The sequence below is a fragment of the Aphelocoma coerulescens genome, chromosome 12 (genome assembly GCF_041296385.1).
Source record: "Aphelocoma coerulescens isolate FSJ_1873_10779 chromosome 12, UR_Acoe_1.0, whole genome shotgun sequence".
NCBI classification, from domain to species: domain Eukaryota; kingdom Metazoa; phylum Chordata; class Aves; order Passeriformes; family Corvidae; genus Aphelocoma; species Aphelocoma coerulescens.
In genome coordinates, this window is record NC_091026.1 from 6,579,619 (window position 1) to 6,606,187 (window position 26,569).

General features: G+C 46.8%; 2 protein-coding genes across 2 annotated transcripts; one reads left to right on the plus strand and one right to left on the minus strand.

The window, feature by feature from the left end:
* Window positions 1–54: 54 nt before the first annotated feature.
* Window positions 55–7,743, plus strand: PPM1M (protein phosphatase, Mg2+/Mn2+ dependent 1M). Its single transcript, XM_069028003.1, has 10 exons — window positions 55–286; window positions 1,260–1,383; window positions 2,010–2,264; window positions 2,756–2,868; window positions 3,843–3,927; window positions 4,245–4,363; window positions 4,757–4,820; window positions 5,712–5,819; window positions 6,017–6,165; window positions 6,442–7,743. Exons 1-10 carry the CDS (start codon window positions 72–74, stop codon window positions 6,584–6,586), a joined length of 1,377 nt encoding a protein of 458 aa, XP_068884104.1. The 5' UTR covers window positions 55–71; the 3' UTR covers window positions 6,587–7,743.
* Window positions 7,744–9,833: 2,090 nt separating this feature from the next.
* WDR82 (WD repeat domain 82) lies at window positions 9,834–26,503 on the minus strand. The gene is made up of 9 exons (XM_069027764.1): window positions 26,133–26,503; window positions 21,140–21,237; window positions 18,214–18,280; window positions 17,923–18,022; window positions 15,779–15,895; window positions 14,228–14,383; window positions 14,034–14,103; window positions 12,103–12,245; window positions 9,834–11,924 (listed from the first exon to the last, which is right to left on the minus strand). The coding sequence occupies exons 1-9, from the start codon at window positions 26,291–26,293 to the stop codon at window positions 11,895–11,897; spliced, it is 942 nt and encodes a 313-aa protein (XP_068883865.1). The 5' UTR covers window positions 26,294–26,503; the 3' UTR covers window positions 9,834–11,894.
* Between the last annotated feature and the right edge of the window lie 66 nt (window positions 26,504–26,569).

Here is a 26,569-nt window from a genome sequence, read left to right on the forward strand (position 1 = left end):
GGGCCGCTCCGCTCCGCGCCGCCCCGGGGCGGGACCGCGGCGGGGCCGGGAGGAGCCGCACCTGCCCCGCCATGTCGGGCGAGTGGCTGCGGCGCTGGCGGCGGGGCGGCCCCGCCGAGCGCCCCGGGGGATCCCCGGCACCGGGCCCGGGCCCGCCGCCCCCCGCCCTGCGCTACCGCCGGCCCAAGTTCCTGCCCGGCGGCGGCGAGGAGGCCCCGCGGGGCGGGCGGGCCGTGAGGGGCGCCGGGCCCGAGCGGCCCCTGCCCTGGGGCGCGGGATACGCCGAGTGAGTGGGGCCGGCAGCGGGGCCGCTCCGGGAGGGGCTCCGGGAGAGCCCCGGGGTGGCCGGGCGGGGTTAGGGGCCCTCCCGGGGTGCTGATACCGGGGCGTAGTGCAGGTTTAGGGCGTGTGGAGGGTGCGGGGGAGGCTTGGAGGGCTCCTGGCGAGGTGCCGGGGGTGGTCGCACCCCACCTACCCGCGCTGCCCCCCTTGGCTGCAGCCGCCCCTGCCCGGAGCGGCCGCCCGCGGGCACAGCTCGCCCGCCTGCACCGTCCGCGGGCGAGGAGGGAGCGGCTTCTTGCTCCAGAGGCGGTTTGGCGTGACGGTGAATCCTCCAGCCCCTCTCCTTCCCTGGCGGGGGTGGCGGGGACACCCCTACCCACCCCCTGCCAGCCGCAGGGCCGGCACCGGGACTGTGACAAGTGGCCGGGGCAGCCCCGAGAGCAGCACCGTTCTTAGCCAAGTGTCTTTAAAACAAAGGAAGAGGAAGACCACATTTTTAGAAATCTCTTGGCTTGCTGTTTTAACGGCAGAGGGGATAGATCAGGCAGAACAACTCCAGCCAGGGGCTGTCCCCACGTCCTGGCGAGAACACGTCATGACCCCATGGTCTTGGGATGGCACAGTGTGAAATGCAAGGAGAGCACACTCCCGTCCCGGGACAAGCATTAGCAAGGCTGGAAGGAAAAGCAAGTGTGGTGATTTTGCAATGCACTGTGTCAACAAGGAAATGGCACGCTGTGGGCTGCTGACAAGTGCTGCCTGAGGCCAGGGTGCCGGTCTCTGTGTCCCCAGCTGGGCTTTTCCCTGCTGCACATAAAGGACTTATATTGCAGTCACCAGCAAAGAGATCCTTGAGTTTGAAAAAGGAGCAGGGAGCATGGGGCTGGAAAGGAGGGGCAAGGTGCAGCTGTTTGCAGTGACTGCGGGGAGCAGGAGAGGTGCAGTGTGTCCCCACGCCTTACCTGGAGTGTTTGCAGGGTTATCAATGCTGAGAAGTCGGAGTTCAATGAGGACCAGGCAGCCTGCTGTCAGATCTCTGTCCGGAGGAGAGAGCCAGGCTTGGAGGAGGATGAGGAATGGCTGATCCTGTGCTCCACGCAGGTACTGCCCCCAGGCAGGCTGTGCTCACCCTGCTGCCAGCCTTTTGCTGCCGCACAAGGGCGCAGGTTCAGGAAACACACCATTACTCCATCAGTCCTATGCCCACGTGCCGAAACCCTTCTTTGGATGTGTTATGGGGACCCCATGTACCCTGTGGCCAGCAAATACCTAGCTCTGCCTGTAAATGTCATTTCTACTTCCATGGCCCATGACTTGCAGCATTTGAGGTCATCCAAGCCCTTTGTGCCCTCTCCTCTCCTGTCCTCCTGCTTTCAAGGGCTAGCATGTCTTGCCATCACTTGGGGCAGCAAGGTGAGCTGGGCACACAGGATGCTCTCACCAGGCTCTGCCTCACCTCTTGTGAAATGGCCCCATCTCCCCTAACACACAGGAACAGCACATGAGGGTGGGTGGTGCACATGCAGATGCTCAGAGCTCAGATGATGGGTCTGGCAGAGCAGCACATGGGCATCGCTTGAGTTTGAGCTGCACAGGAGATTTACGAGTGGCAGGGAAGGGTAGCTGGGGTGGAAAAGCCGGGCAAAACCCACAGTGGCATCCTGGCTGTGAGCCTGCCATCTGTACAACCTCTTCAGCCCCTCTCTCGTCCCTCTTCTGCACGGCAGTTTCTGACTGGTCACTACTGGGCATTGTTTGATGGCCACGGCGGCCCAGACGCTGCCATCATCGCCTCCAACTATTTGCACTACTGCATCAAGCAGAAGCTGGAGGAGGTTGTGGGAGGCATCACCGAGGCCCAGCCCCCCATGCACCTCAGCGGACGCTGCGTTTGTGACAGTGACCCCCAGTTCGTGGAGGAGAAGCACATCCACGCAGCAGACTTGGTGGTGGGAGCCCTGGAGAATGCCTTCCAGGAATGTGTGAGTACCCCGTGCAGGGCACCAGTCCTGCTGGCCTAGGCAGTCAGTCTGTCCCTCCCTGTGCCCTGGAAGGGCAGGCTCTGTGCTTCTGCTGCTCTCTGAGTAGGCTGGAACTTTGGGCCAAACCTTTAAATGTGCTGAGATCATGCTGGATCAGACCCCCGGGTCCACCTCAGAGTTGTATGTTGGCAGTGCTGACCCAGAGCAAAGCTGCAGTAGCTCTGTACAATTCTGTAGGGCAGGAAGGTGGCTACTGTCACACTCATACAGCACGTACAAGTCTGAGCTCTCCCCATCACCCTCCTAAAGCACCCACAGTTCAGGAGCAACAGCTGTGTAGGCTGTACAGAGGCAACACTGTCGCTTTGCTGGTTTTCTGTGGCCCTTCCACGGTCAGTTTTGGTTCTGGGTTTCTGCTGGGAGGGATGGGACAGTGTATAGAAAGCAGCAGCCCAGATCACGTCTATCTCCAAACTTGTATAAACCAACAGGATGAAGTCATTGGCCAGGAGATGGAAGCTACAAACCAGACAGGAGGTTGCACTGCTCTGGCTGCCCTTTATTTCCAGGGAAAGCTGTATGTGGCCAATGCTGGGGACAGCAGGTGAGTCATAACAAAAGGGGGAAGTTGCTGGGGATGAGAGCTGAGAGTTAAGCGAGGTTTCCAGCATCTTACTGTCCTGGTTTCAGCTGGGACAGAGTTCTAGAGAACACTGTTGAAAACCCACTGATGTTTAAGTTGTGCAGGCACTGCTCAGCAACAGAGTCAGGGACTTTTCAGCTTCTCACCCTACCAGCAAGGAGGTTTGGGGGCACAAGAAGCTGGGAGGGGACACAACTAGGACAGCTGACCCCAAGTGAGCCAAGGGATGTTCCAGACCGTGTGGCACCATGCTCCATGTGTGAACTGAGGGGAAAGCTGGCCTGGGGCCACTGCTGGGGAATTGGCTGGGCATCGATCAGTGGGTGGTGAGCAACTGCACTGTGCATCAGTTGTTGTCTATATTCTAATCCTTTTCTCATTATTTTCCCTTCCATTTCTGTCCTATTAAACTTTCTCTCAACCCACAGATTTTACTTTCCTTTTTCCCAGTTATCCTCCCCCATCCCACTGGATGTGGGGGGAGTGAATAAGTAGCTGTGGGGTGTTCAGCTGCCTGCCAGGTTAAACCACAGCTCTGATTTAATCCTACAGCCAGTAAATGTGCAGCCCAGCCATCCCCCTCCTGCTTTCCGACAGGCACAGGACCTGTTGGAAGAAAGGTGCTCTCATGCCTTCTGGAACAGTTTGGGGATTTCAAGGGATTAGAGCTGCCCAGACCCAGCACTGGGATGGTAATTCAGCAGTACACTCAGCCTGGCAGGTGTTTAAAAGTGAAGGGTGATTTCCCTCACTTGGCTGTGGCCCCCCATTCCTCTAAGAGTGAGCTTGACCACTGTCAAACCAGGCAAGCACAGTTCTCTGCTGCAACAGTGCAATTGCAATGGAGTTATTTGAAATACAGTGGCCTTTTTTAACAGTTTTGGGTGCACAGCTATTCTGTGGCACAGCTGAGCGTTGCCTCTTCCCCTTTGTAGGGCAATTCTTGTCCTGAAGGACAACATTGTGCCCATGAGCAGCGAGTTCACCCCTGAGTCAGAGAGGCAGCGAATCCAGCACTTGGTGAGTGACTCCATCAGACAATCCAGCTGCAAGCATCCCACTGGGTCAGAGAGGGCATGTGGCAAGAGGACCTCCAGCTTTCCTTGAAGGCCACTGTGTGGCCATGTCAGCTGACACTAGCCAGGGAGGGCTGGGGTAGAAATTCAGCCGACAGTCTTTAGTATGGGAGATGTTCACGTCCTCATCGGAACATGCTTTCCCAGTTCTGGTCTCCATTCTTCTGCTGGGAGTGCCTGTCCTGAGGCAGAAGCAGCTCTGGTGCCCTACTGCACTGAAGCAGAACCTGTGCATGCTCACCCCTCCATTCCCTCCTCCAGGCTTTCCTTTTCCCCAAGCTTCTGGATGGTGAGTTCACACGCTTTGAGTTTCCACGGAGGTTGAAGGGAGATGATGTGGGCCAGAAAGTCCTGTACCGGGATTACTTCATGGAGGGCTGGTGAGTCCCTTCTGCCTGAGGGTAAGGCTGCAGCACAGGGCAGCTTTACCTGCTCATAGCAAAGGGGAGAAAGGGCACATGCTGCTGGTGAGAGCAGCAGCACGATGGTAGGGAAGGGTGCTGTGAGCAGACCAGGGCCCTGGCAGGGTGGTTAGAAAACAGTCAGGATGGTCCTTCTGTCATCCACCGAGGTGGGGCTGGTGTAGGGAGTCCCAGCCTGGTGCAGGTACAAGCTGGGGAGGAAGGGGAGCATGAGGGTCACTTTCCCCTTTCCTCAGTGAGCTGCCTGTGCGTGGGGACACCACAAGGGTTCAATCAGAGTCAAAATGCTCTGGTTGGGTTGTACTATCAAGTCAGACAAATCCCAAATCAACAGTGAATTCTCTGTTCCAGGGGGTACAAGACGGTGGAGAAAGCTGACCTCAAGTATCCTCTCGTCCATGGTCATGGGAAGCAGGTAGCTTAATGCTTTACACACTGGGTAGGCACAGGCAAGTCTGCTGGGGGTCCTCAGTGTCCCTGTCACTCATGTCACACTCTGGGGCACTAGAGCAGACCCGGAGCTCTGGTGTTCTCCAGCACAGCACAGTCCCACAGCTCAGATACAGCAGCTTCCTTTGCTGCCTGGCTGGTGCAACCCAGAGCCCCGTGGAGCAGTCTGCACCCTCCTCCAGAGTACAGCAGAGCAGACAGCAGTCCTGAGGCAGCCTGCCCTTTCCTCGTCTCCCCTTGCACACAGCAACTCGATTCAGATGAGAACAAACTTCCTCAGCTCCCACTTGGGACTGCCTCCTTTGGCTCTATTGCCTTTCCCACAAACTCTCCTCGAGGAGAGGCTGAGAAATGAGCCTGGAGAGGGAAGGAGGAGGTGGGGAGAAGCAACGACTGCACCCATCCAGCATCTGCCTGCTGGGGTTTAGCAGAAGGCCCCATCACCTCCCCCAGCACTAAACCCCCCTGCTACCCCCTTTACAGAGTCAGTGCAAAACCTCCTTTGCCAGGACAAAGGGATACCCCCAAACCAACCCAACTGTCTTTCTTGCCACCTCAAATCAAGAGCAGATGCCACCATGGGCTTCCTGAGGTCTGCAGCATTACCCAGAGCACATGTACTCCAGAGCACACCATGGACCACATGGAGCCATTCACAATCAGGCTGTCTCCACACTCCCATCAGGCCATTGCTTCTGATCACTCCTCCATCTCCAGTCTCCAGAGGCTGTTCTGGGTGATGCTTGGAGAAGGGTCCTAAAGGCAATACATAGATCAGTCAGGACAAGCCACACATCAGCCTTTAAAGGCACCACACCCACATGTTTCAATCCTGTTTTGCTTTGTTTGTGGCCAGGCTCGCCTGCTGGGGACTCTGGCTGTCTCTCGAGGCCTGGGGGATCATCAACTCAAGGTCATTGACACCAACATTGAAGTCAAACCTTTCCTCTCCTGCATTCCTAAGGTCAGTCACAGCACATGAGAATTGTAGGGTGGAATTAAACAAGTTGCTGTTCTGTATGCAGCTTCTGCAGACCTGGCAGGTCTTAGCCTTTCTCTAAGCACCCTGGTCCCAGTGTGTCACCTCTCAGGGGAAGCCTCATCTCCCTGACCCCTCTGCTCCATTGCAGGAGTTGTCACAGATTTACTCCTGTTTTCCAGGTGAATGTATTTGACTTTGCTCTGCATGACATTCAGGAAGATGATGTCCTCATCATGGCAACTGATGGCCTTTGGGATGTTCTGTGCAATGATGAGGTCGCCCATGTGGTCAGGAGCTTCCTTGCAGAAAACAGGACAGATCCTCAAAGGTAATACCAGCTTTGTCTTTGTTTTCCCTTCCAAAGAATCTGGTCAGACCTAAAGCAGGCTGAGATCCCACTGCTTCCAGGTCAGCTCTGGCATGACCACTCTTTTGTGTGACTTTGGAAACTGCCTGCTAATCTGTCTCCATCCTGAAGTAACAATTAAAAAGCTGATGTCTTAAAAAACTTTGTTATTTTAACAACATAAAGCCACATCTCAACATTGTTCTTAAGGGGAATAGTTGCTACATTAACCCAAGCCTTGCATTTTTCTACCCACAGGTTTTCAGAACTGGCCAAGTGCTTGGTATGCAGAGCAAGGGGAAAGAAGAGAGGCCATCAGTGGATGCTGGATGACAGCCACGAGGCATCCTACGATGACATCTCTGTATTTGTTATCCCACTACACAACAGGGAAGAGGACTGACTGCCAGGATGACACACAGCATCTCTGTGTTCCCTTACTGTGGTGCCATTCAGCATCAACCTGAGACTGAGGGATTTCTGCTGCACGTGTACGCTCTCTTCCAGCAAAACCATTTGCAGTGGAACCTGAAATGCACAGCCAGCACTTGGCACAGAATGAACAAGATTAGCTCCTTAAGAACATGCCAGAAAAGCACAGTGGGCAACAAATCACTCCCCTTTCTCGTTGTTGGACCAAAGAGAACCTTTAAAGGGGGCCATATGCAAGCCAGAGGGCACTTCTTCTAAGATCTTTGCGGTACAGTGACACTCAAATCCTTATTTCTACTGATCCCTCTCCCTTTTTAATACTGAACAATAAGGATTGATTGAGATCCAGCCAGTCTGAAGAGCTGGCTTTTAATCAGACTTGAACTAAGCTGAACTGGATGCATAAGCTAAAGCATCTCTCATATCCATTTGCTGTAACGTGAGATGTGCTAAAACCTGGGAGCTGCTGCAAAGACAGCGTTAGGCACAGCCATGCCAGTGGCATGGGAATGCTGGAGCAGTAGCCCAGACCTCTTGAGACAGTTGCCAGTTGTAGGCAGCACCACCTCAAGCCCAGAGGATGTAGCCAAGTGAAGCTTCACCCTGGTGCACAGGAGCCTCCTGTGCAAAGCTTTGTGCCTTAAGAACATTGAAGTGTATTAGTAACATAATGTACAGACTTCTAAAAAATCCTAATCCACACTTGCTGACACTTTTTCTATTCAGGTCATTTCTGACAGCAAAGCAGGTTTTGTAGCAGCAGCACTGATGAGAACCAGGGTGTTTCAGTACATCAGCTGATTCAGTAGAAGAGCTCCAGGTAAAATAAAACTGGTTTGTTGCAATTTGTCTGCAGTGCTGAATCTCAAGTACTTATTCCAGCAGAAACACAGTCCAGCAGACACACCAGAGTTGTCTTAAACTCTGAGGATCTGCTTCCCAACCTGTTTATAAGCCAGGCAAATACAGGTCTGGACAAGCTTCCCATCTCCCTGAGTCCCCACTTTGGTTTTCATTATTCATTACATAGGTTCCAAGATTCCCTAGAGAAGCAGCCAAACCCCAGTATGTGTTTAAGTTCCACAAGGATGAAAGTCCAAATAAAAGTACTTTGTTTTTTTTCCCATGCATCTGGTGTTATTCCTGCTAGGGATTTTACAGACCTGGGCTGGAGAAAAACAGCCCCAGAAAATCACAGGGGAGTTCTTGCTTTTGTCTTTGCTTGTCACCAGAAGTATTCCCTTACCAGAACTGCCACAAGAGCTTGGTCTCAAAAGATATTTCCTGTAGAGGGGGGAAATTGCCTCCAGGAATGGGGCAGCCTTCTCAGCTATCTGCTTGTGGTTTAAGGAAGGGGTAGAACAAAAACATTTCTCTTCAGCTTCACCTGAAAACAATGCAGGGTTTACCCATGTTAATGATGCTGGCTGCTGTCCTCCCTTTAGCAGCTGTAACACTACATCTATATGCATTGACTGTAATGATCCAAGATTCCTGTTACTCAAATCCAACAAGTTATTTTCTCACCTTCTTGCTGAGAAAGAGCTCAGCTCTTCCATCCAGACCACAGGCTGCTGTGAACACCTCTTCACCTCGGGCACCACAGCTCCTTAAGTAGCTGTCACGAGGCTTCCCTACTCTGATACATTCATTGGAAAAAAAAAAAAAACCCTCTTCAAATGGGCAATTTATGGAGGGGTAACTTCAAAGAATCAGAATTTCCACTACAGAGTTTCTGACTCTCCAAAACAAAGGGAATTTTTTAAAAATGGATGAGTTTTACATTCCCCCTCTAAGAAACCAGCAAGTTGTATCCCACTGGACAAATGCAGAAGTTACAGCACTCAAGTGGTATCTCTACAAAATATTTATTGGTCACAGCCACAACATTGAATTCTCCACATATGTAGTATTTTGTGACAAAGCATAATTTGACTTTATGTATTTACACTCACTGGCAGATACCACCGAGGAGTCCAACTCCCTATAGCAGCTCACAACCACAGAGACCAGTTTCTGAAAGGCTTGCCAGGTTCCTGCCGCTGACCCAAAACCAAGGTGAAGTCTCTTAAAGTGCTAATACAGCCAAGAGGCACTGGAAAAGATACACTGCTGCTTCCAAATTTGTCACTCGATTGCTCCTGCACCCTCCAAAGCAGGGATTGGGGCATGAATCCAGGACCTGGGAGCTTCAAGAAAGTAATAATCTTTCAAGAAAGTAATAATCTTTCAAGACTGACTTGGAGAATTATACCCGAAATCTCCTACAGCCCAGGCAGACATGCTCACCCACCACACTGCTTACTCAGAGGTGGGCTCTCGAGTCTCACTTCCCCCTTGTTTTGAAAAAAGGTCTTTATTTCATCCCAAAGAATATGGGGTGGATTTAAATGTCAGATTTGGAGGGGGAATGCTGTTTCCAGCTTGGCCACTGTCAGACCTGGGAAGGCTGTTTTTCATCAGATCTGTTTCTCATTAGCTGGCGGCCCTAAAGAATACAGGAATTGCAGCCCTGAGACTCCTAGAGAAGCATACAGAAGCTGAAAGCTAAAAGTTTTATTCACCTTTCTTGTCCAACTGTCTGAAACACACAGTTCTCAAGTTCCCTGACAAAACTTGGCACATTCCCCTCTTTTAAATCCAGATGGAAAACACTCCATGCTACATCAACAGAGATGTCTCTGCCTGTGTGGGTGGCAGTGGGCCCTGGGAAGGCACTCAGCTGCCATCCAAACAGAGCGCTTGTGCTGTTGTGCATGAGCCTGAACATTCCTCTTCACTCCAGAAAGCCACTGATGTGCTGATGATCCTCCTAAACCACTCCTCTGCTTCCCTTTTCCTTAAACATTCCATGCCACAACATACCATGTTTTACAACACTGCAGGCAGAAGAGAGCCGAACAACGACCTCTAGACAAGCGCTCAAACCACATTAACAAAGAGCTTTTATAGAATAAAAAACTTCCAAATGTTTCCCTGTGAAAAGTAACAAGGAATATGGCCAGAGGCTATCTGTTCACTTCCTCAGGCAAAAGACTTTAAAAACTTCAAAGATGATTTACTACTGGACACTGAAGTTTGACTGTTAAAACACACTACAAACCCCAAATATCTGTATTTTACAAACCACTGCCAACACCAACGAAGGTAAAATAGCACCAAGCAGCCTGAAATACAACACTGCTGAGTTAAAGTGACTGAGACCCCAGAAAACCACCTCCCTTTGCACGGGGCAGTTTTATTTATAGGCAACGGTGGGACAGCACGGGAAGACGGCTGGCATGAATCTCTCATCTGTATCTCCAGCAGCAGGCCTGTGTGGCAGAGGGAAAGCATCCATCACTCTGCTGGAGGATGGCAAACTCCCATGTGGTTAGAAATGCCCCCTGTGGCAGCAGCAGCAGAGATGAGCCACAGCACAGATGGAGCACCACGGTGTGAGCCTGCCCTGTGTGGGCAGCGCTCCTGCACTGCCACAGGCAGGCACTGCGACCTGAACAGAACCAGCAGCGCAGAAATGCTCAGTGCCCATCCTCAGCTCTTAGCACAGCACCTTTCCATGGACAAGGACTGGGAGGGGGAAAAAACAAAAGGCAAGAAGGAGCAAAACAGAAACAGCCGTGCTACAAGGCATTGTACTACTTTTCCAGGGAGCCATGATGTGAATTGTATACAGCTGAGATGAACTTTGCTGTAACACAGGAACATCAGGACAACTGACCTAAGGAAAACGCTCCAGCAGAGTTTGCCAGTATGGAGTGGCACTAGAGAGCAGAGAGAACATGCCCATTTACTGTCTTGTCACCTTGCCAGCTTTTCATATTTATGAGCAGGGAAGCACATGTGACTGGGCAAGGGAAAGAACAGACTTCCCAAGCTGTGGCCCAGCACAAACCCAAGTGTGTTTGGAAAGGCAAGAATAGTGAACACTACATTTTCGCCAGGCCTGTCCCAGCTTGCTGGTGGATGCATTCCATTGAAGCAGCATTTCAGGAAAAAGAAACTGGAACTGGGCTTGAAGACCAGCCTGCCAGCTTTTCTGTGCTACAAGCTGCTGAGGCAGAAGAGCATGTCCTTCCCCATCTCTTTGCAGGGGCATTCCTTGGAGAAGGGCCACAGCAAAGCAGTGTCAGCACAGCCATGCCTAAGATTTTTAGAATTCGTTTCTGAAGACACCATCTGAGAAAGGATGCTCTTTTGGAGCTATCACTGGAAACCTGCAGACCAGTAACAAACTGTGTGATGGGCTACCCACATGTCAGTTTTACCAACAAAGGGATACAGGTCTAAGCCTGGTGTGGGATGAATTTCATGGAGCTTATTTACAGACCAGGGGGCGGAAAACTGCATCAGTGAAAGTAAACAGCCTAGACACCTCACAATACTGGCCCACATCATATTCTTTTATATCTAAAAGTAAAAAAATATGGCCCATTCCCACTGCCCACCCACCCCATGATATTTACAAGTAAGATCAGCCAAGATGGTACATAAGGAAGATACACAGGCAGACTGTGCTTTCAGTCTCAGTGTGGTTTCTCCGTCTTCCTGCTGACAGACTCCTTTATTGCTTGGGACACTGGCCGGACCTCAGCAGTGCTGTCTGCGCCTCCAGGATGTTGACACAGCAAACAGCAGGGAGGCTTTGGCAACCTCTGACAGTGGATGAAACCTGTGCAGTTGCACACTAAATCGCCAAAAAAAAGGATGACAAGATGTATGAGGTACATTCACAGCTACCCACGCTTCTGGTGCATGTTCCACTGCAAGAGAATCCAGCATCTGCGCTGAAAACTGTCAGTGTTCACATTTGGCACAGAAGTATTTGCATCTGTGGACTGCAGTGAAACCAGAGATCCCAGACGTTAAAAACATGCACTTATGGAAAGGAACTGCACGTTCCACGTTGGAACATCAATAGCCTTGTGCACTTACAGCAGGAAAACACATAATTACAGCTTTAAAAAATGCCACAAACATTTTGTAGATAAAACAGACTTCACCGCTCTAAGAAATAATACTGTGTCAGTTCCATCTTGGGCTGAAGCCTGCTGGGCATGGACTGGAAGGTAAGAACTTGTAGCATGCTGCTTCTTGAGCGTGCCAGGAGGCCAAGAGGAGCAGTCCCCACAACGGAATGCTGTAGATAAAGGTAAGACATGGAAAATACGCAGGAACAGGAACACAGTCTAGATGTAGGCAATTCCAAAACTATGCTTGCAATGACGGGCTGCTGTTAGCAGTACAGGAGCCATCCAACAGCAGCCGCAGCGTAGGAATTAGTCGTCAATAGTTGGCAACCAGAAGGCCTACACAGGAGGAAAGAACACATCTTTTCATAGCAGAACACAAATCTCCCCTACAGCACCCTATAGGAGCTGGCACCTTCTGTAAGCACACATGAGAGGCACTGAGACTTCTCAGATTCATCTCTGGAAGGGTCAGCACCTCACGGAGCTCAGAGGAACTTAAAGCCCATTTCCTTACCATATTGGAACATGCGCTAGCAAAAGTCATGAATTTTGGATTGAACTGCAGACAGGTTATAGGACCTGTGTGTTTTCCATCTAGGACAGCCACCTTCATCCCACTTTCCCCATTCCAAACGTGGATCTTCCCATCCTCCGAACCTGAAGGTAAGAGTGGAAAACAAGATATGCAAGATGCACTGGAGAGGTCAGCAGAGGAAATGAAGAGCATTTTTTTCTGTCAGAACTTTAGGAACAGGCAGGTCTCAACTTTGTAACACAACCTTTAGCGTTCTCCAAGTGTCACCAGGTCACGTACAAAACATCAGAGAGTTAACACACCTGTATCCAAACAGCAGGTTTGTACCTTTGCACTGCAGAGACTCAACTACACAACAGGGCAACACTGTTCAGGCAAAGATGTTAACTACTGTCACCCAGTAGGAAAGGAGAGCTGACACCTCCAGCAATGCAGGAGAGACCCCGGCCAACCTGCACCAATGTGCAGAGCCCAAGTGCTGGGGGAAGAGTCATTGTTCACACAAGTTCTCAGTTCAGACACAGGTAAATGTCTCACTCAGTGGGCACAGAATCAAACCAAAGCCTGTAGCATGGAAGGTAACCAGATTTCAATGCACTAAGCCAAATACCAGAAGCTTCCCTGGAGATGTCAACTCTCCACATTACTATAATGGGCTAAGTTTTTCACTTTAAAATTACGTTTTTCAAGCTCTGAGGCTGAGAACTTTACATTTTTGTAATTCAGTTCGGCTTTAGACTCATTTTAAATATGATTCCTAACAAATATGCAAAGCATTTTCTTCTGCTTCTGTATTTACGCCTATAGCCTTTCAGGAAAAAAAAATTAAGAAGCACAAGTTACAACTTAACTGTAGGGAAAAACTGAAGAGGAATAAGTGGTTTGGAACTTCTACTACTGTTTTAATTTGAAAGAGAACAACAGGAAGGTAAATATGTGCAATAAAGTGCTCTCCAGAGACAGACTAAACAAAAAACCCCACCCCTCTTCTCTGCAATCAGGAAGTTCTCAGCCAGAACAAAAGAAAAGAAATTTTGCCAAGATCATCAGTCATCCAGAAAAAACGAGTATCTGGATACCAAATTACCACAAAGTTAAACATATTTGATATATCAGCCACAGAAATAAGAACAAAAATAAAGTTCTAGGAAGGGGCAGCACCACACAGACTCATCTGACTCATGTCCACAGGTCCTGTTGGGCAGCAGGCGACTGAAGTGCTTATTTTGGGCTTATTTGCTGCCCAAGGTGCAGCACCAGGCTGTACAAGAGTTTCAAACTGCTTTTTGCCACCTGCTTCCCTCAGAAGTCCATCTGCAGAGGGCCGGGGAATCATACACTGGGAGCCACCAGGGTGATGCCTACAGCTTCTATCAAGGGTTAAGAAATTGTTCCACAGACATGGGGGTTTACAAGAGCCACATGAACAAACTGCAGCTGCCCCAGCATGTCACCAGAGCAGGAACACCCCTGGAGGTGGTACAAACGCACCAAGCTACAAGACCAGTCACCCAAGCACAAACAGGTGCTTTGGTCACCAGGAAACAGGGAATGGCCACAACACAGCCACAAAATGTTTTGAGGAAGCACATGAGGGCATCCTAGCCACAGGGCGAGGACCACTGACAAATTATGTGACAGGTCTTCCCACATTACAACAGTTTCCTGGTTTCTTATCTATTTTGGAACAGCATTTATACATAAGTAAAAACAATAAGACTTATTGCAGGCTCTTTTACGTTTCAGTCTAGAGAACACTGAGCAATCTAACAGAACACTGTCAGTGCAAAGAAAGCTTACAGCTGCATTGTATTATTTAAATAAATTCTGCCTCCCAACAGACACAGCTTTAGCCCTACATAACACACCTAATTTCAGAGCACTGAAATTCTTGCCAAGAATTATCTTACCTATCATGATGAACTGAGAGTCTGGTGTGAATGATGCCTCCAGCGTGACAGCCTTACTATTGTTATAACCCTATGGCACAAAACAGGAGAATATGTAGTAGAGAGTGTGTCCACAGCAAGCTCACAGCCAAAGGGCACCTGCTCCCCAAACTAATACCAAGTTTTCCAGGAAGTACCACAGGCAGCAGGCTCACCCCAAACGTGTGCAGGACAGCTCCTTTGAAGGCATCAATCAGCCGAATGAAACCGCCGTTCGTCGAGATGAGGATGAGTTTCCCATCATTGCTGAACTTCAGGCCTGTCCACTCACACGTGCGGTCATATTGCATCTTAAATGTAGCAAACGGCCCCTGCAGAGAGAAAGTGGGAAATATGAGGAAGACTCTGCATTGCTGTCAACAAGAATCTGCTTTTAACCTTTAAAAGAAAATCCTTAGCCCTAAGGTACCAAAAGACAGTGTCAGGGCAAACAAGTCACCGCATGTGTAAGTTTCAACAGATGAATCCAGTTTCCAAAGCAAAAAAAGAGTGCAATAGGCTGTTTCAATCCAATAGTTTCACACTCTACCACAATCAACATCAGAAATTAAATTAAGAAAGGAAGACGTTTTTGAACAAGGCTGCTAAATGAAATTAGAGAAAGAGTTTGAGCCAGTGTAATCATTATCTGAGTTTTGAAAACCACGGACCTAACTATGCTGAGTACTTATTCAGTTCAGCTGCTCATGCCAGTACAGTTTCCTTTGAAATTTTCATCCTTTCTGACACTCCTGGCTCAACCTTTGCCTGTGTTCTTCCGGAATAAGCAGCAAGGAAAGAAAGGCCAAAACCACACAAAAAAGAGCCTATGTTGGAGTCACTGAGCCAACAGCTGAGCCAGCTGGTGGGCCAGAGAACCCTGAAATAGCAAATGCCTGCTGGTGGAAAAACTCACCACTCTCACCTTTGTGTGAATAAAGGAAAGGCCCTTCCCACAATTTCTTCAGGATGAAATGTAACCTTTACACACCCCCCAGACCCTGGTTAAGAAAACTACCTCTCCCAGCAGCCTGTGCTGTTGCATATCTGACCTGATCCCCCAACTCTGCCTCTTCCCTCGCTCATTGGTTCCCTTCCCTGGTCCCGCCTTTGTACCGCCCCCATGCCCTCAGATCACTGTAACTCTATGTAAACCTGAGCACGAGCACGCTGGGCCCTCTCTTGCATTGGATCCCCTCTGCGGAGGATGACATAAACCTCGTCTGTGGAACGCGCCATGCGGAGAGCGCTCCTTGGCTCCTTATCTCTGGTAATATTGAGCTATCTGGCTTAAAAGTGTGAGAGTGTGTGTGTGTGTGTGTGTGTGTGTGTGTGTGTGTGTGTGTGTCCTCAGCACTAAACATCTGCGGGGCTGAAAGGAGAAGCTTGCTGGTGGCTATACTGCTGCACCTGAGCGTTTTTGTGCCCAACAGTTTTGGGGAACACAGCAGCGATCTCCCTATTGCCCTAACACCACACACTTCTATATAAGCCTAAACTGGAGTTTGGAGCAGGTTCAAGAGTTAGCACTTTAACACTGGTTAAGAGTGTACCTCAGGATTTGTATCCCTTTCTGTCCATGAGATGTGTGCTTACTGAGAATTCCGTAGATGCCAAGGAGGCACCCCAGACAGTAAGCTCGAGTACACAAATCCAGCCTCTGAGCACTGAGTTTAGATTATTTCTTGCAAGATAAAAGTGTAAGAAGGAAAGTTAGGGTACCTCACCTTGTCGAAAGAGCGGAGATCATAAAGCTTCACCATTTCAGAATTGACTCCAGCAGCAAAAATCAACCCTTCTGGGTCAAAAGAACACACAGGCTTCCCTTGGAGATGCATTAAACCCTAGAAAGAGAAATAGCCAGAATTAACTTGCAAGACTGATGCTCACATTTCTACCACCATCCTTTGAGCCCACTGTGAGCAGGACAGCAGATTAGGGGTGGAACAATTAATTCCAATTGTAAATACTGAGGTTTTACAAAGGTTCAGAACTCAGCTTTCTCAACTTCAGGTCACCATACAGAGCTTCCGTGACAAAGTTTACACCAAAACAAATCAAAACCTCATTCAAGGTGTCATGCACTCCAAAAGTCCCCAGAGAAGGGAGGCTCATATGGCTGTCTTAATAACCATACCAGGCAGCACCACAAAACACTGCTGCTGGGATCAACAGCAATGCTCTACCACTTACAGCTGCACAAGAGAGGAAAAAAAATACTTTGAAAGCAAGGGAGTATCGCTGCTGAGCTTTACATGCCTGTTTAATGAAAACTCATATCTGCTGGAAGCCAACAGACTTACATATTAAAATTGACAGGTTACTACCAGTGCTTATTTTTAATGTTACCTTTTCCTTAAGTCACATAGTAGAAAACAGTTGAGAAAATTTGGTAAAAGCCAACAAAATATTTTAATTTTAATTGTAATTTTCTGTATCCTGACTAGCAGTCTGTGCATGTTAGTCAAGCATTTTTATGAACTGCATGCACCTAAACAAGAACACACCTTTGATTAAATATATGTAATACATTGAACAAGTTTCTGCATTTTTCTTTCTTTCTGCATTCTTCTCTACATAAAGTCTAGAGACTTCACTACTTCTCTTCTTTCCCACGTAGGTCAGCTTTCCCTGTGCTCTCTGTCGGTGAGGCAGTGAGCTTAGTCAATGCTAAGGAGCTCTGGTTTCCCGGGAATGGGAATATTTCCAGGCAGTATGGCTGCCATCTCACGGACCAACTGAAAACTACAAGTAACGCTTCCTCAACCTGTTTCCCAAACTTGGCTGGATGCAGCTTCCAGTAACAAGTCCTTGTTTTATCATTCTTACACGTTCAGGCATTAGCATAAATCACAGAATTGCTACTGCACTTACAACGCTACCTCATCTGCAGCAACTTGGAGATGGAGATACATCCCAAGGGAAACCTACACACTGGAGTTAAAGGCATACTCCCCCAAAAATAGCAGAATTAAGATCTGCCAGAAAACGCTTGAAGAAAGATTTTGTAATTTGCAAAATGTAAAACATTTTGTAAGAAATGTAACTTTTTTCTTTCTCTTTCATTTACAGTTCCATCATCTGAAATAAGCAAACAGCCCTCTCTTGTTAGCAAAATGGTCCCGGGGAGATGGGGAAATAACAGAACACAACACTATGTATCCAGATACCAGGACAAAACAACTGAGCACCACTAAAGGTGGAGATTCTACTTCCAATCTTTCATTCCTGCCACTGCTGCCAGTTCTGGTATTTTTCTCAGCCCTTACAAGCCTGCTTCCACTAAAAAAAGTAAAGTATTCCAGCAAAATAAGTAAACAAAACCAAACAGTGTTCTGTCTTGCTAGCAAGTCAAATCTGCTCACAAACAGTTCTGATGAACAGCAGTGATGCAAGGAAGTGCCAGACCATATGGCTGCTGTGTAACTTTAGCTCACCAGTTTCTTAATCAAATTTAATTGCATCAAGGCACCAATTTTAGACACACACTATAAACACTCAGATAAGATGAATTCACAACACTGGAGGGATGCCTGCTCTGAGAGAACACCCTTTGCATAAGGTAGCAGCCTGATGAACAAGCTGATGACACCCAGCCCTTCTCTTGTTTCATCAGCTGCGAGTGTTATTTCTTGCTCTCCCCAGTGCCTCTCCAGCAGAGACACAGGTGAGAGCAAGTGGTGTTACACAATGTGACACACCACACACACTGCACAGAGATTCCCGATCCAGGCTTCTTTGGGAAGGTGTCAACACTGAATCAGCAGCAAACACTTCTAGCAGTCTTTTTAGTTTGTCACAAACACACATCCATTTTTTATTCTTCCAACTGAAAATTCAATGCATTGTGCACATGAATTTTATAACCTACCTGGCAATTTGGAGAGCGGAGATCCCAAAGTCGAATAGTTTTATCCAGGGATCCAGAAATAAAAGTATCATCTACTGGAGACATTGAAAGAGCAACCACTCTGCAATACAGAATCCCACATGCATCAGAGACAAACCAAAGAAGTGAATGGAGCAACACCCACCCCAACAGCTGTGTACAAACCCATAACTGAGCAAAGCAGTAAGCAGCACGAACCAAGTGTAATGGAACTCGAGCTCATTACCATTCTTATTTCAATTTCTCTTGTCCTGTCCCCAAGCCACATCTCACCTTTTTGTGTGCCCCGGGAAATACCGAATGTATTTGTTGTCATGCAGGGAGAGGTATCGGATAGTGTCTGAAACATAAACAAACCATAAGCTTTATTATTCCATGAGCCCAAGGTCATCTGAAAGTGATCACATATTAACTTGCTCCCCAGAGCAACAGTAATCTCACCACAGTGCTTAAGTCTGGTCATTTGATTTTAAGTCAGACTTCAGAGATAATCAGGTTAGAAACTGACAAAAACCAACTCTGTTCTTAAGCAGAACTGAAAATTAGCCAACACGAAAAGATACTTCCCACATTTGGAAGTCATGTTACATTTTAAAAACAACTGTCATGTGATCTAGGCAAGGTAATTTCAAAGGCGCTAAAATTTAAGTAGCAGCAGGTTTTAATCCATTACTCTCACAAAATGGACAGTATCAAATTTACAGTTTACTCTGCAAATTTACTTTGTATTGCTTTGCAGCATGAATATTGCTCTTTCCTACATACATATTCAGCAAACAAATCTCCAACTAAACAGTACACACAGGAAATGTACCAATTCTGCACTCAGCTAAAGATAAAAGATAAAACCATAACTTCAAAGCCAGGACAAGACCATTAAAAACTAGCAAATCTCTCTTCTTTTTGTTTAATCTGACAATCAACAGCTTCACACTTTCTCTGCACTTAGAGCAGCTAAGCTCTAAGAAGAGGACAGAGGAGTAATCTAAACCTTGGTGTACTTCAAGCAACCTTAAACATAAATTGAATAGATGAGAGCAGCAGCACAACATTTCTCAAGTGCCAATTTTATCCTGAGTATAGGTGAACATACCAAGAGTAGCCCATGATTCTGAAGATGCTGTTGAGACTTTCTCCCAAAATTAAAATAAATCCTTCTGAGAGGAAACAACCTAAGCCACTTTTCAATCTTTATGTGCAGACGCTGTACTGCTGGAACAAGTCCTGCTGAGGGTCAAGGATACTTTTACTTTTGATTAAGAAGAACATGTGCCAAGAGGATGCAACATGTACTGGGTGTATTGACAGTCAGAGGGGTTACTGTGTTCAGAATGTTTTGAAAGGCTTATTCAGCAAAATTTTCTATCTGTGAAAAAATTATCAAGTTCCCATTTTTGCCTGAGGTTGCTCATCAAGCTGAGGTCAGAGGTCTAAATCACCCTCCAGTATCTGACAAGCAAACTGAAGCTGACGGAACAAGCTGGAAATGTGGTACTGGTGACACACAGTTCTGAAAGGCTCTAAGTGACCTGAGGTGATTATCCAAAATACAAATCCCTAACACCAGTGTCACATCCCACACTGGATAGAACCAACATGCTTCAAACTTCCTGTTAAGACACGTCTCTATTTTTTTCCTGCAAGAACTGTCATTACCTGATCTCCGAAGTATCCATGAAGAATTCCATCTTCCTTTGCTAAAGAGGAAGCACTGGGGAATTGTGCTCCTTTGGGATCCTCACTGCTGGCAGTGCTCTGTCCCAGGCAAGGCAGTGGCCTGTACAGTTATCTCCTGTACCGGGTGGTATCATAGACCCTCAAACTGTACAAACTACTACCTCAGCCTGGAATCAGGCAACAGGAACTAAGTCCAGAGGTCTTGAGGAAATCTTCACAACTAGATTGGTAGCAATGCAACAGAAAAAATGCTTGGAAACAAGCACCAGCATTCCTATAGCATATTCCTGAGGTAATTTTCCTTCCCAATACCTGCAAAACAGGTTAATACAATACACCTTGCCCATGACCACATGCATTAGGGACTAAACAGTATCTGGAATCCTACAGAACACCCTGTTGGGTTTATTAATCTTACAATTTGTAACAGCAACAAACATTCTCACATTGTATCTTTTTCTTTTCTTCTGATTAAGTGTTTAGCATAATGCTACCCTGCAGCACAAAGACTTAAGTCTTAAGGCTTACCAGTGCTTATAAACAAAAACTCAGTACTCAAAATGGCATTTAAAATGCTTCATTAAATTGTTAATTATTAGTTATTGTAAATTAAATAACAGCCAAATAGAAAATGTGACATAAAGTAATAACATAATTTAAAAAATAAGTAGGTTCTTAAACAGACTAAAAAGGCACATGCTTCCTGTGACACTTTTAATCCTTTTACACTATTAAATCCAATTCTGGTGGAGACTTCCCTGTTCCTCTAGTTTCAGGCCCAGCTCGTTCTACTTTAACCTGACTTCCTAACTCTTAACTTCCATCTTCTCTAAATTCACAGTCTTTGAAATTCCTTTAGTAGCCCAGCATACATCACAAGGCACCAGCATCTCTACTGTTAAGCTTCATCTCCGCAAAGGAAAAACCAAACCAAAACCTCTATTCCAGAAATTATCAATTTACAAGTACAATGTTAAAAGCCATTTGTAAAGTGCTGCGCTGAGAGACTTGGTCATTGCAGAATTCTCAGAAGTTGACTACAACAAACAAAACCAAAATTGAGCTCTGTGACCTCCTCCAGGCTTGGCTGGTGATCTGTTGAGTTACCTGAACCTCCTGCCCTCCCTTCCTCTGCAGCTAAGTTGTGTGTACCAGACAGAGCTGTGGCATTCAGCCCAGATGCTCCTTCCACCTCACTCACACGAAAGAAGTGAAGGTGCAGAGGCTGCCTAACAGCACTGATCCAACACCAACTGAACAGCGCAATGAAGAACCGAGTTTTATCTCCATAACAATGTGTAACCCTCCAGTTATTGCAGCAGCGAACAAACACACGTAAGGATGCTCAAAGGACTAGCACCAAGCTGTGCATCAGTGTTGGACATTAATTCCTTCCTCTGCCTGTCTGACAGAGTTCTTACCACTGAAGAGCTGTTATAACTTTTTCCCAAATCTTTAGAGCTAATTATCCAGACATGTAGTGTAAGGAGATTAATATGCTCCACTCCAGTGGATCACTCACCATCTATTTTGTTGGAGCTGTACACGACAGTGTTGGCAGCATGTGTGTATCTGATGAGATCCACTCCATACTTCTTACTGTACAGGGTCCTCTTTGGTCTGTCAGGAGGAAGCAGAAATAATTGCACTCTCTGCAACAAAAACCTCGAAACGAAACTCACATCAACAAGGCCTGTTCCCATTAAGGCATTACATGGTTGTTTCAAGTAGTCAGATGTTTTTATACAAAAAAACATACAAAAAAAACATTTTATACATAAAAAATTTTATTTGATTTTCAAACACGGATCTTGGTATTTCTCCAAGACTATCCCTAGGCTTGAAGAATTCCCTGTAGCACCTGCAAAATGCACTTGTCTCCTCCAAAATTCCTTTTCCTATGATGTCTACTGCAAAAAGAAAAGGAGGAGCTAACATAATGAGCACAGCAAGCAGCACTGCCTCACTGTGCCCTTGCCCATTCAAATCTCCCATTCATCTGCTGCTCATTTTTGATTGAGTATAATTTGTCTTTGTTCTCTGTTACTTCAAAACCTAGAACAGGGTGTCTCGTTCACGGGATATTAACCCAACACATCTATAAAAGACATAGTAACACAGGGAGTTTTCCAAACTACTGCAGAATTCTACTTGTATCCAACCTTAAGGCAAGAAATGCAAATTTAACATTTTGCAACACAATGAAAGACACTCTAGTGAGAGTGAATACAATCTACAGAACTGTGTTTCTGGGGGTCTGGGAAGCAGGTGATACACTGCAGTGCCAGAATTTTAAACTGCAGATTAAGCTTAGAAGCAGCTGGCTAATGATGCTGTGAGGGTATCTCACAACAGTGGTACCTGTTTGAGCAGTGCAAGGTCTCCACCACCCTCCTTACCCTTTCATCCCCAACTGAGGGAGCACGAAGGTTTCGGAGCTGGGCAGTCAACCAGCGAGGGTATTGATCAACACCAGAAATACCATCTCTTCCGGGAGTTATTTTTAATCCAGAAATTCATAACTCTGCTTATTATACGGGCCCATGAAATATTTTACCCACACGACCAAAGAGGACAGCATGGGAATGGAAACAAACAGCAGGAGCAGTCGAAACCAAGAGAAAAGTTTGTCAGACTACACCCTTAGACAAGCTATTTCTAACATGCTGAACTTTTTCCTTTTTTCATTAGCCTCAACCTGACACACCCAACAAGAGCCCAAGTCGGAGACTTTTCATAACATAACAAAAACAGACACTCATTCTCAAAGATTAGTTCTCAAGCAGCAGAAGCCATAAGGCTCTGACTTCAAACGAACTTGCTGGGGACAAGTTCCCATGAAGTGAAAGCCAACACAGCAAGTGCAGTGAAAACCCACACACCACCTGTACCACAGACCAAATCTCAACTGATTATTCCCCTGTTCCTCCAGCAGTTATTTAAAGCGTTCTTCAGATGCAAACATGCCACACACCTAAAAAACCAAACCGAATTTAAAGTTTGACACACTCTAACATTATGTCTGATACACTTCCCCACACTGCTTTCTGAAGTTACCTCAGCTACGCTGTTGACCAATCCAGTCGGGATAAAACCCAACAACAAACCAAGAAAAAAACCCCAATCTCAAAACATACTATATTAGACACTCTCATGCCTAGTTTGGCTTTCCTTTTCTATTACAAGTATAAAACTTAGAAGATCTATTTAGAATAAATTAATATAGACAGAGACAATAAAGATCAACAGACAAAAGCACATTTACCAAAAAGAAAGAGAGTTCTGTGTTTTAGGAAAGGTGAACTTTTCATGTAAACTGACACAAACAGAAGTGTGTCACTGCACACAAGACCTGTTGCCAATCAACTATTTCAAACACAAACAAGAAAATTAAGTACTTTTAAACAACAAATCACAATCACTAAACATAATTCCAAGGTCAAGGTTAATCTATCCATCCCACCTAAAAACCAAGCAATATCGACAAAGAAAAATACAAGAGCTCAGTCAAATCTGCTACAAAGATGAAACAAAACAGAGGCAAGGTTTGTAATATCATCCATGCCTTGGTTTGAATCACTGCTGCTATGGGTAAACATCACCCACAACCAGGAATGTGGATGTGCCCAGCAAACACCACAGCTAAGCAGGAGTCCAGATCCATCACTTTATTTATATCAATAATACACAATTGATATACACTAAAATACAAGCTAAACCTTTGCTAGAGCACCATTCTATCACAGCAGGGTTACCAATGTGGAGCCAGGCTGCTCCCAGCCTCAGGAATTGCTGTACATCCCAACATACAACTGTCCTACAAGTTTTCAGAATCCCTCCTCAAGTCCCAACACTCCAGTGAGCCTCTTAGTTATGCTTCCAAGCCAGCCTACTGCAGAGGGATTTGGCAATGTAGGATGGGCTAACAGTTTAATAACAATTTATTAATTTTAAATAAATAAATTGTTATAAATAAATTTGTAACAATTATTTATTTGAAATAGAAGTGGAATCTTGGCACCAAAATTATTGGATGCTCATGAATAAGCAGTTGCCTAAGCCCAGAACATACATGATAAGGACATAATCTTGTCCTGTCAGTCCTTGGCTGCACAGCACTGTTCCAACTGTCCTGACGCTGTTAGAAGCTGAAGTTCACCGAGATGGGGTTGGCCATATTCTCACAGAACTGTACAACTCATTCTGGTGTGGCAACACAGCCAACTAGGTGAGGATTCACCTAAAGTACAACCAAACAGCTACATTTTAATTCTACCAGTAGAACTGCTCATTACCAGAGGACACGCACCAAATTTTCCTACTTTTAGACAGGGAAAGGCATTAATTTTCTGGCCATTTGATGAAGTAGAGTATCCTACACTGATTCCCGGCAAGCAGGACATTTAACTTCCTCCTGGCCATTATATCCAAGCAGGTGAGAGTTCTAGGCTCTTGCAGTTGTGACTTATAAGGAAAAATAAACCAACTACAAGCCTGAAACTGCCACAACAATGATCATTCAGAGACCTGAGGTTTCATCTTCACACGCATTTCTAGTGGCAATGTAATTCAAAGCAAAACTTTCCAGGTTAGAGAACAAGCGTGTCCTGCATCCCTAGTTACCTCTAAAAATCACAGCAACACTTCTAAGCCAGCTGATAGTGCATGAGCAGCTTTCAAATAATTTTAGAATTTTATAACCACCAGAGAACTGCATCCTGACACAGTAGTTACCTTGAAACTACTCTCATTGCCCTGCAGCTCTGCAGTAAAGGACCATTGATCTACATTTAACTTAATTAAAGCAAACCCTCTGACTATAAAGCACATCAGGATTAGATGGAGATTGGAGTGAAAGGGCCAAATGCCTCCCAACCCATCAAACCATTCTTTACAAGTTTAAAGGAGAAGAGCAATCAATACCATCTGCATTAACATCACTCAGCCCTGCTACTACTGTATATAATTAGGATCTGGGATACGATCCATGGCACACTCCATACGTACAGAGTTACCTGTTGTACATAAATAAAAATTAAATATTTTCACATCACAGTTCATTCTAGCAGGTGGGGAACACCAACAACTTTAATGTGTAAAGCAAGCAAACTAACTAGAAGCTGAAAATAATGTATAAATAGGTGTCCCAGAAAATTAAGAGAATGTGCAGGAAGCATCCTTCCTCCCAGCAAGTACGATGTCTTGGCCTGCTTGGAAAAGCAGGAGGGTTAGGAATACCTGGTTTACTAGAAAATATATACAACACTGACATATCTCTGTCTTGATACTCCCAAGCCATTTCTTTTTCATTCCTGCATTACCTTGTCCTTTTTATTCCCTCTCCCATAATACACATAACTTGTTTTCCTTTCACTTTCTGTGTGGCTGTGATACTTCCCAGTCCTGACTTTACAAAAAAAACCACAAAACACCTCAGAACTACATCTCTACGCCAATAAGCACAGGTAAAACTTAAAATCTGAAGGAATTTAAAGCAGACAAACACACATTTGTACCAAGTGAGAAAGATTTTAATGGCATAATGACACCATTTGGATCAAATTGTTCCAGCTGTCATAGACTTCAAACACCCTTGGCGTAGGTTTCCATCCTCTGAACAGATCTCAAGTGCTCTGCAAATTTCTGGGGATTTATCCAAAAAACAAGATGAGCACCATGTGATCAATAGTAGAAGAAGGATAAAACCAGACAGTTAAATGGGAAACAGAAACACTCTTAAGTCATTACCCTCACGTAACAGAAATCAATAAACACCTTGATTGATTACATCTAAACTAAGACAATGTTTGGAGACATACACAAATCACACTTATTTTAACTGTGCTTTACAGATAAGGATAAAACTAGAGAAAATTATCTAAAACACAGAGGACCACGTTTGCCTGCAGCAATCCAAGACACCACTTAGGAACTGGGTTTTATGGAAAACACCATCAGGTTTTTAGAAGTTATAGTAACATACACCACACCACCTGCACCTTTTGGTTTAAGGCATTTAGCCAAGAAGTTACACTCAAATGAGGCGTTTAAAAGGGCACATCTGCACATTGCTCACAACAATCTCTTCTCTATTAATTAGCGAGACTTAAGCCCAGAGAAGTCAGTTCCACACCTGCAGCAATCCCAAGATCTGGAGATGTGACCAGACCTGAATCCTTTAGGCTTTGCAACTGTTTAGCTTTCACAGAAGTGAACTTTCGCTTACACTTAGGAAATTATCACCACTGTCTCCAGCCTACCAAGATAACAAGTACACCCGCAGAGCAGACAAACCCACGCTGCTGCTATCCCTGCCGCTGGGATTCTATTCACAAGCCTACACTAAAAAACAACAGGAGAGAAGCTCAAGCTAAAGCTCACCGGCCAGACCTGCGAGGCCAGGCAGAGCTTGTCCCCAAAGGCCACCGTGGGCAGCCCCCACGACCCCTCATACCCCCCGTGCCCCAGGCACTGCCCCAGACCCCGAAGGCTGCACTCCCGGCCCCGCCACTCACTTGCCCTCCTGGCAGTCGTAGAGAACGATGGAGTCATCGTCGCTGCTGGAAATGACGGTCTCGCCGTTGGGGCTGAAGTCGAAGCAGTTGATCTTGTCCGAGTTCTCGCGGAAGACCTTGGCCACGCGGAAGCTCCGCAGCACGTTGTCCGTCAGCTTCATCCCGCCCGCCGGGCCGCGCCGAACGAGGGCGGCGGCGGCGCTGAGGGCAGCCGGGCGGGGCTCCGGGCGGTGGCGGGAACGGCCGAGCTGGGCGGGGCGGGGCGGTGAGGGGCCGTGAGGGGCCGCGGGGGGTGGCGGAGGGCGGTGGGCTCGGCGGGCTCGGTGCGGTCAGGCCGCGGAGAGGCGGCTCCCCCTCATTGTGCCCGCCATCTTGCGGCTCCGGCGGGGCCGCGCGGGGCACCCTGGGAACGGGGTGTTGTGGAGGGGAGGGGAGCG

Excerpts from the sequence above, each read along its gene's own strand:
- PPM1M (XM_069028003.1), top strand. The coding sequence starts at position 72 with ATGTCGGGCGAGTGGCTGCGGCGCTGGCGGCGGGGCGGCCCCGCCGAG. Across the intron at positions 2,869-3,842 it reads GCCAATGCTGGGGACAGCAG|GGCAATTCTTGTCCTGAAGG; the intron begins GTGAGTCATAAC and ends TCCCCTTTGTAG. Across the intron at positions 6,166-6,441 it reads AACAGGACAGATCCTCAAAG|GTTTTCAGAACTGGCCAAGT; the intron begins GTAATACCAGCT and ends TTCTACCCACAG.
- WDR82 (XM_069027764.1), bottom strand. The coding sequence starts at position 26,293 with ATGAAGCTGACGGACAACGTGCTGCGGAGCTTCCGCGTGGCCAAGGTC. Across the intron at positions 21,238-26,132 it reads TACGACTGCCAGGAGGGCAA|ACCAAAGAGGACCCTGTACA; the intron begins GTGAGTGGCGGG and ends TCCTCCTGACAG. Across the intron at positions 12,246-14,033 it reads CTCTCAGTTCATCATGATAG|GTTCGGAGGATGGGAAGATC; the intron begins GTAAGATAATTC and ends TCTTACCTTCAG.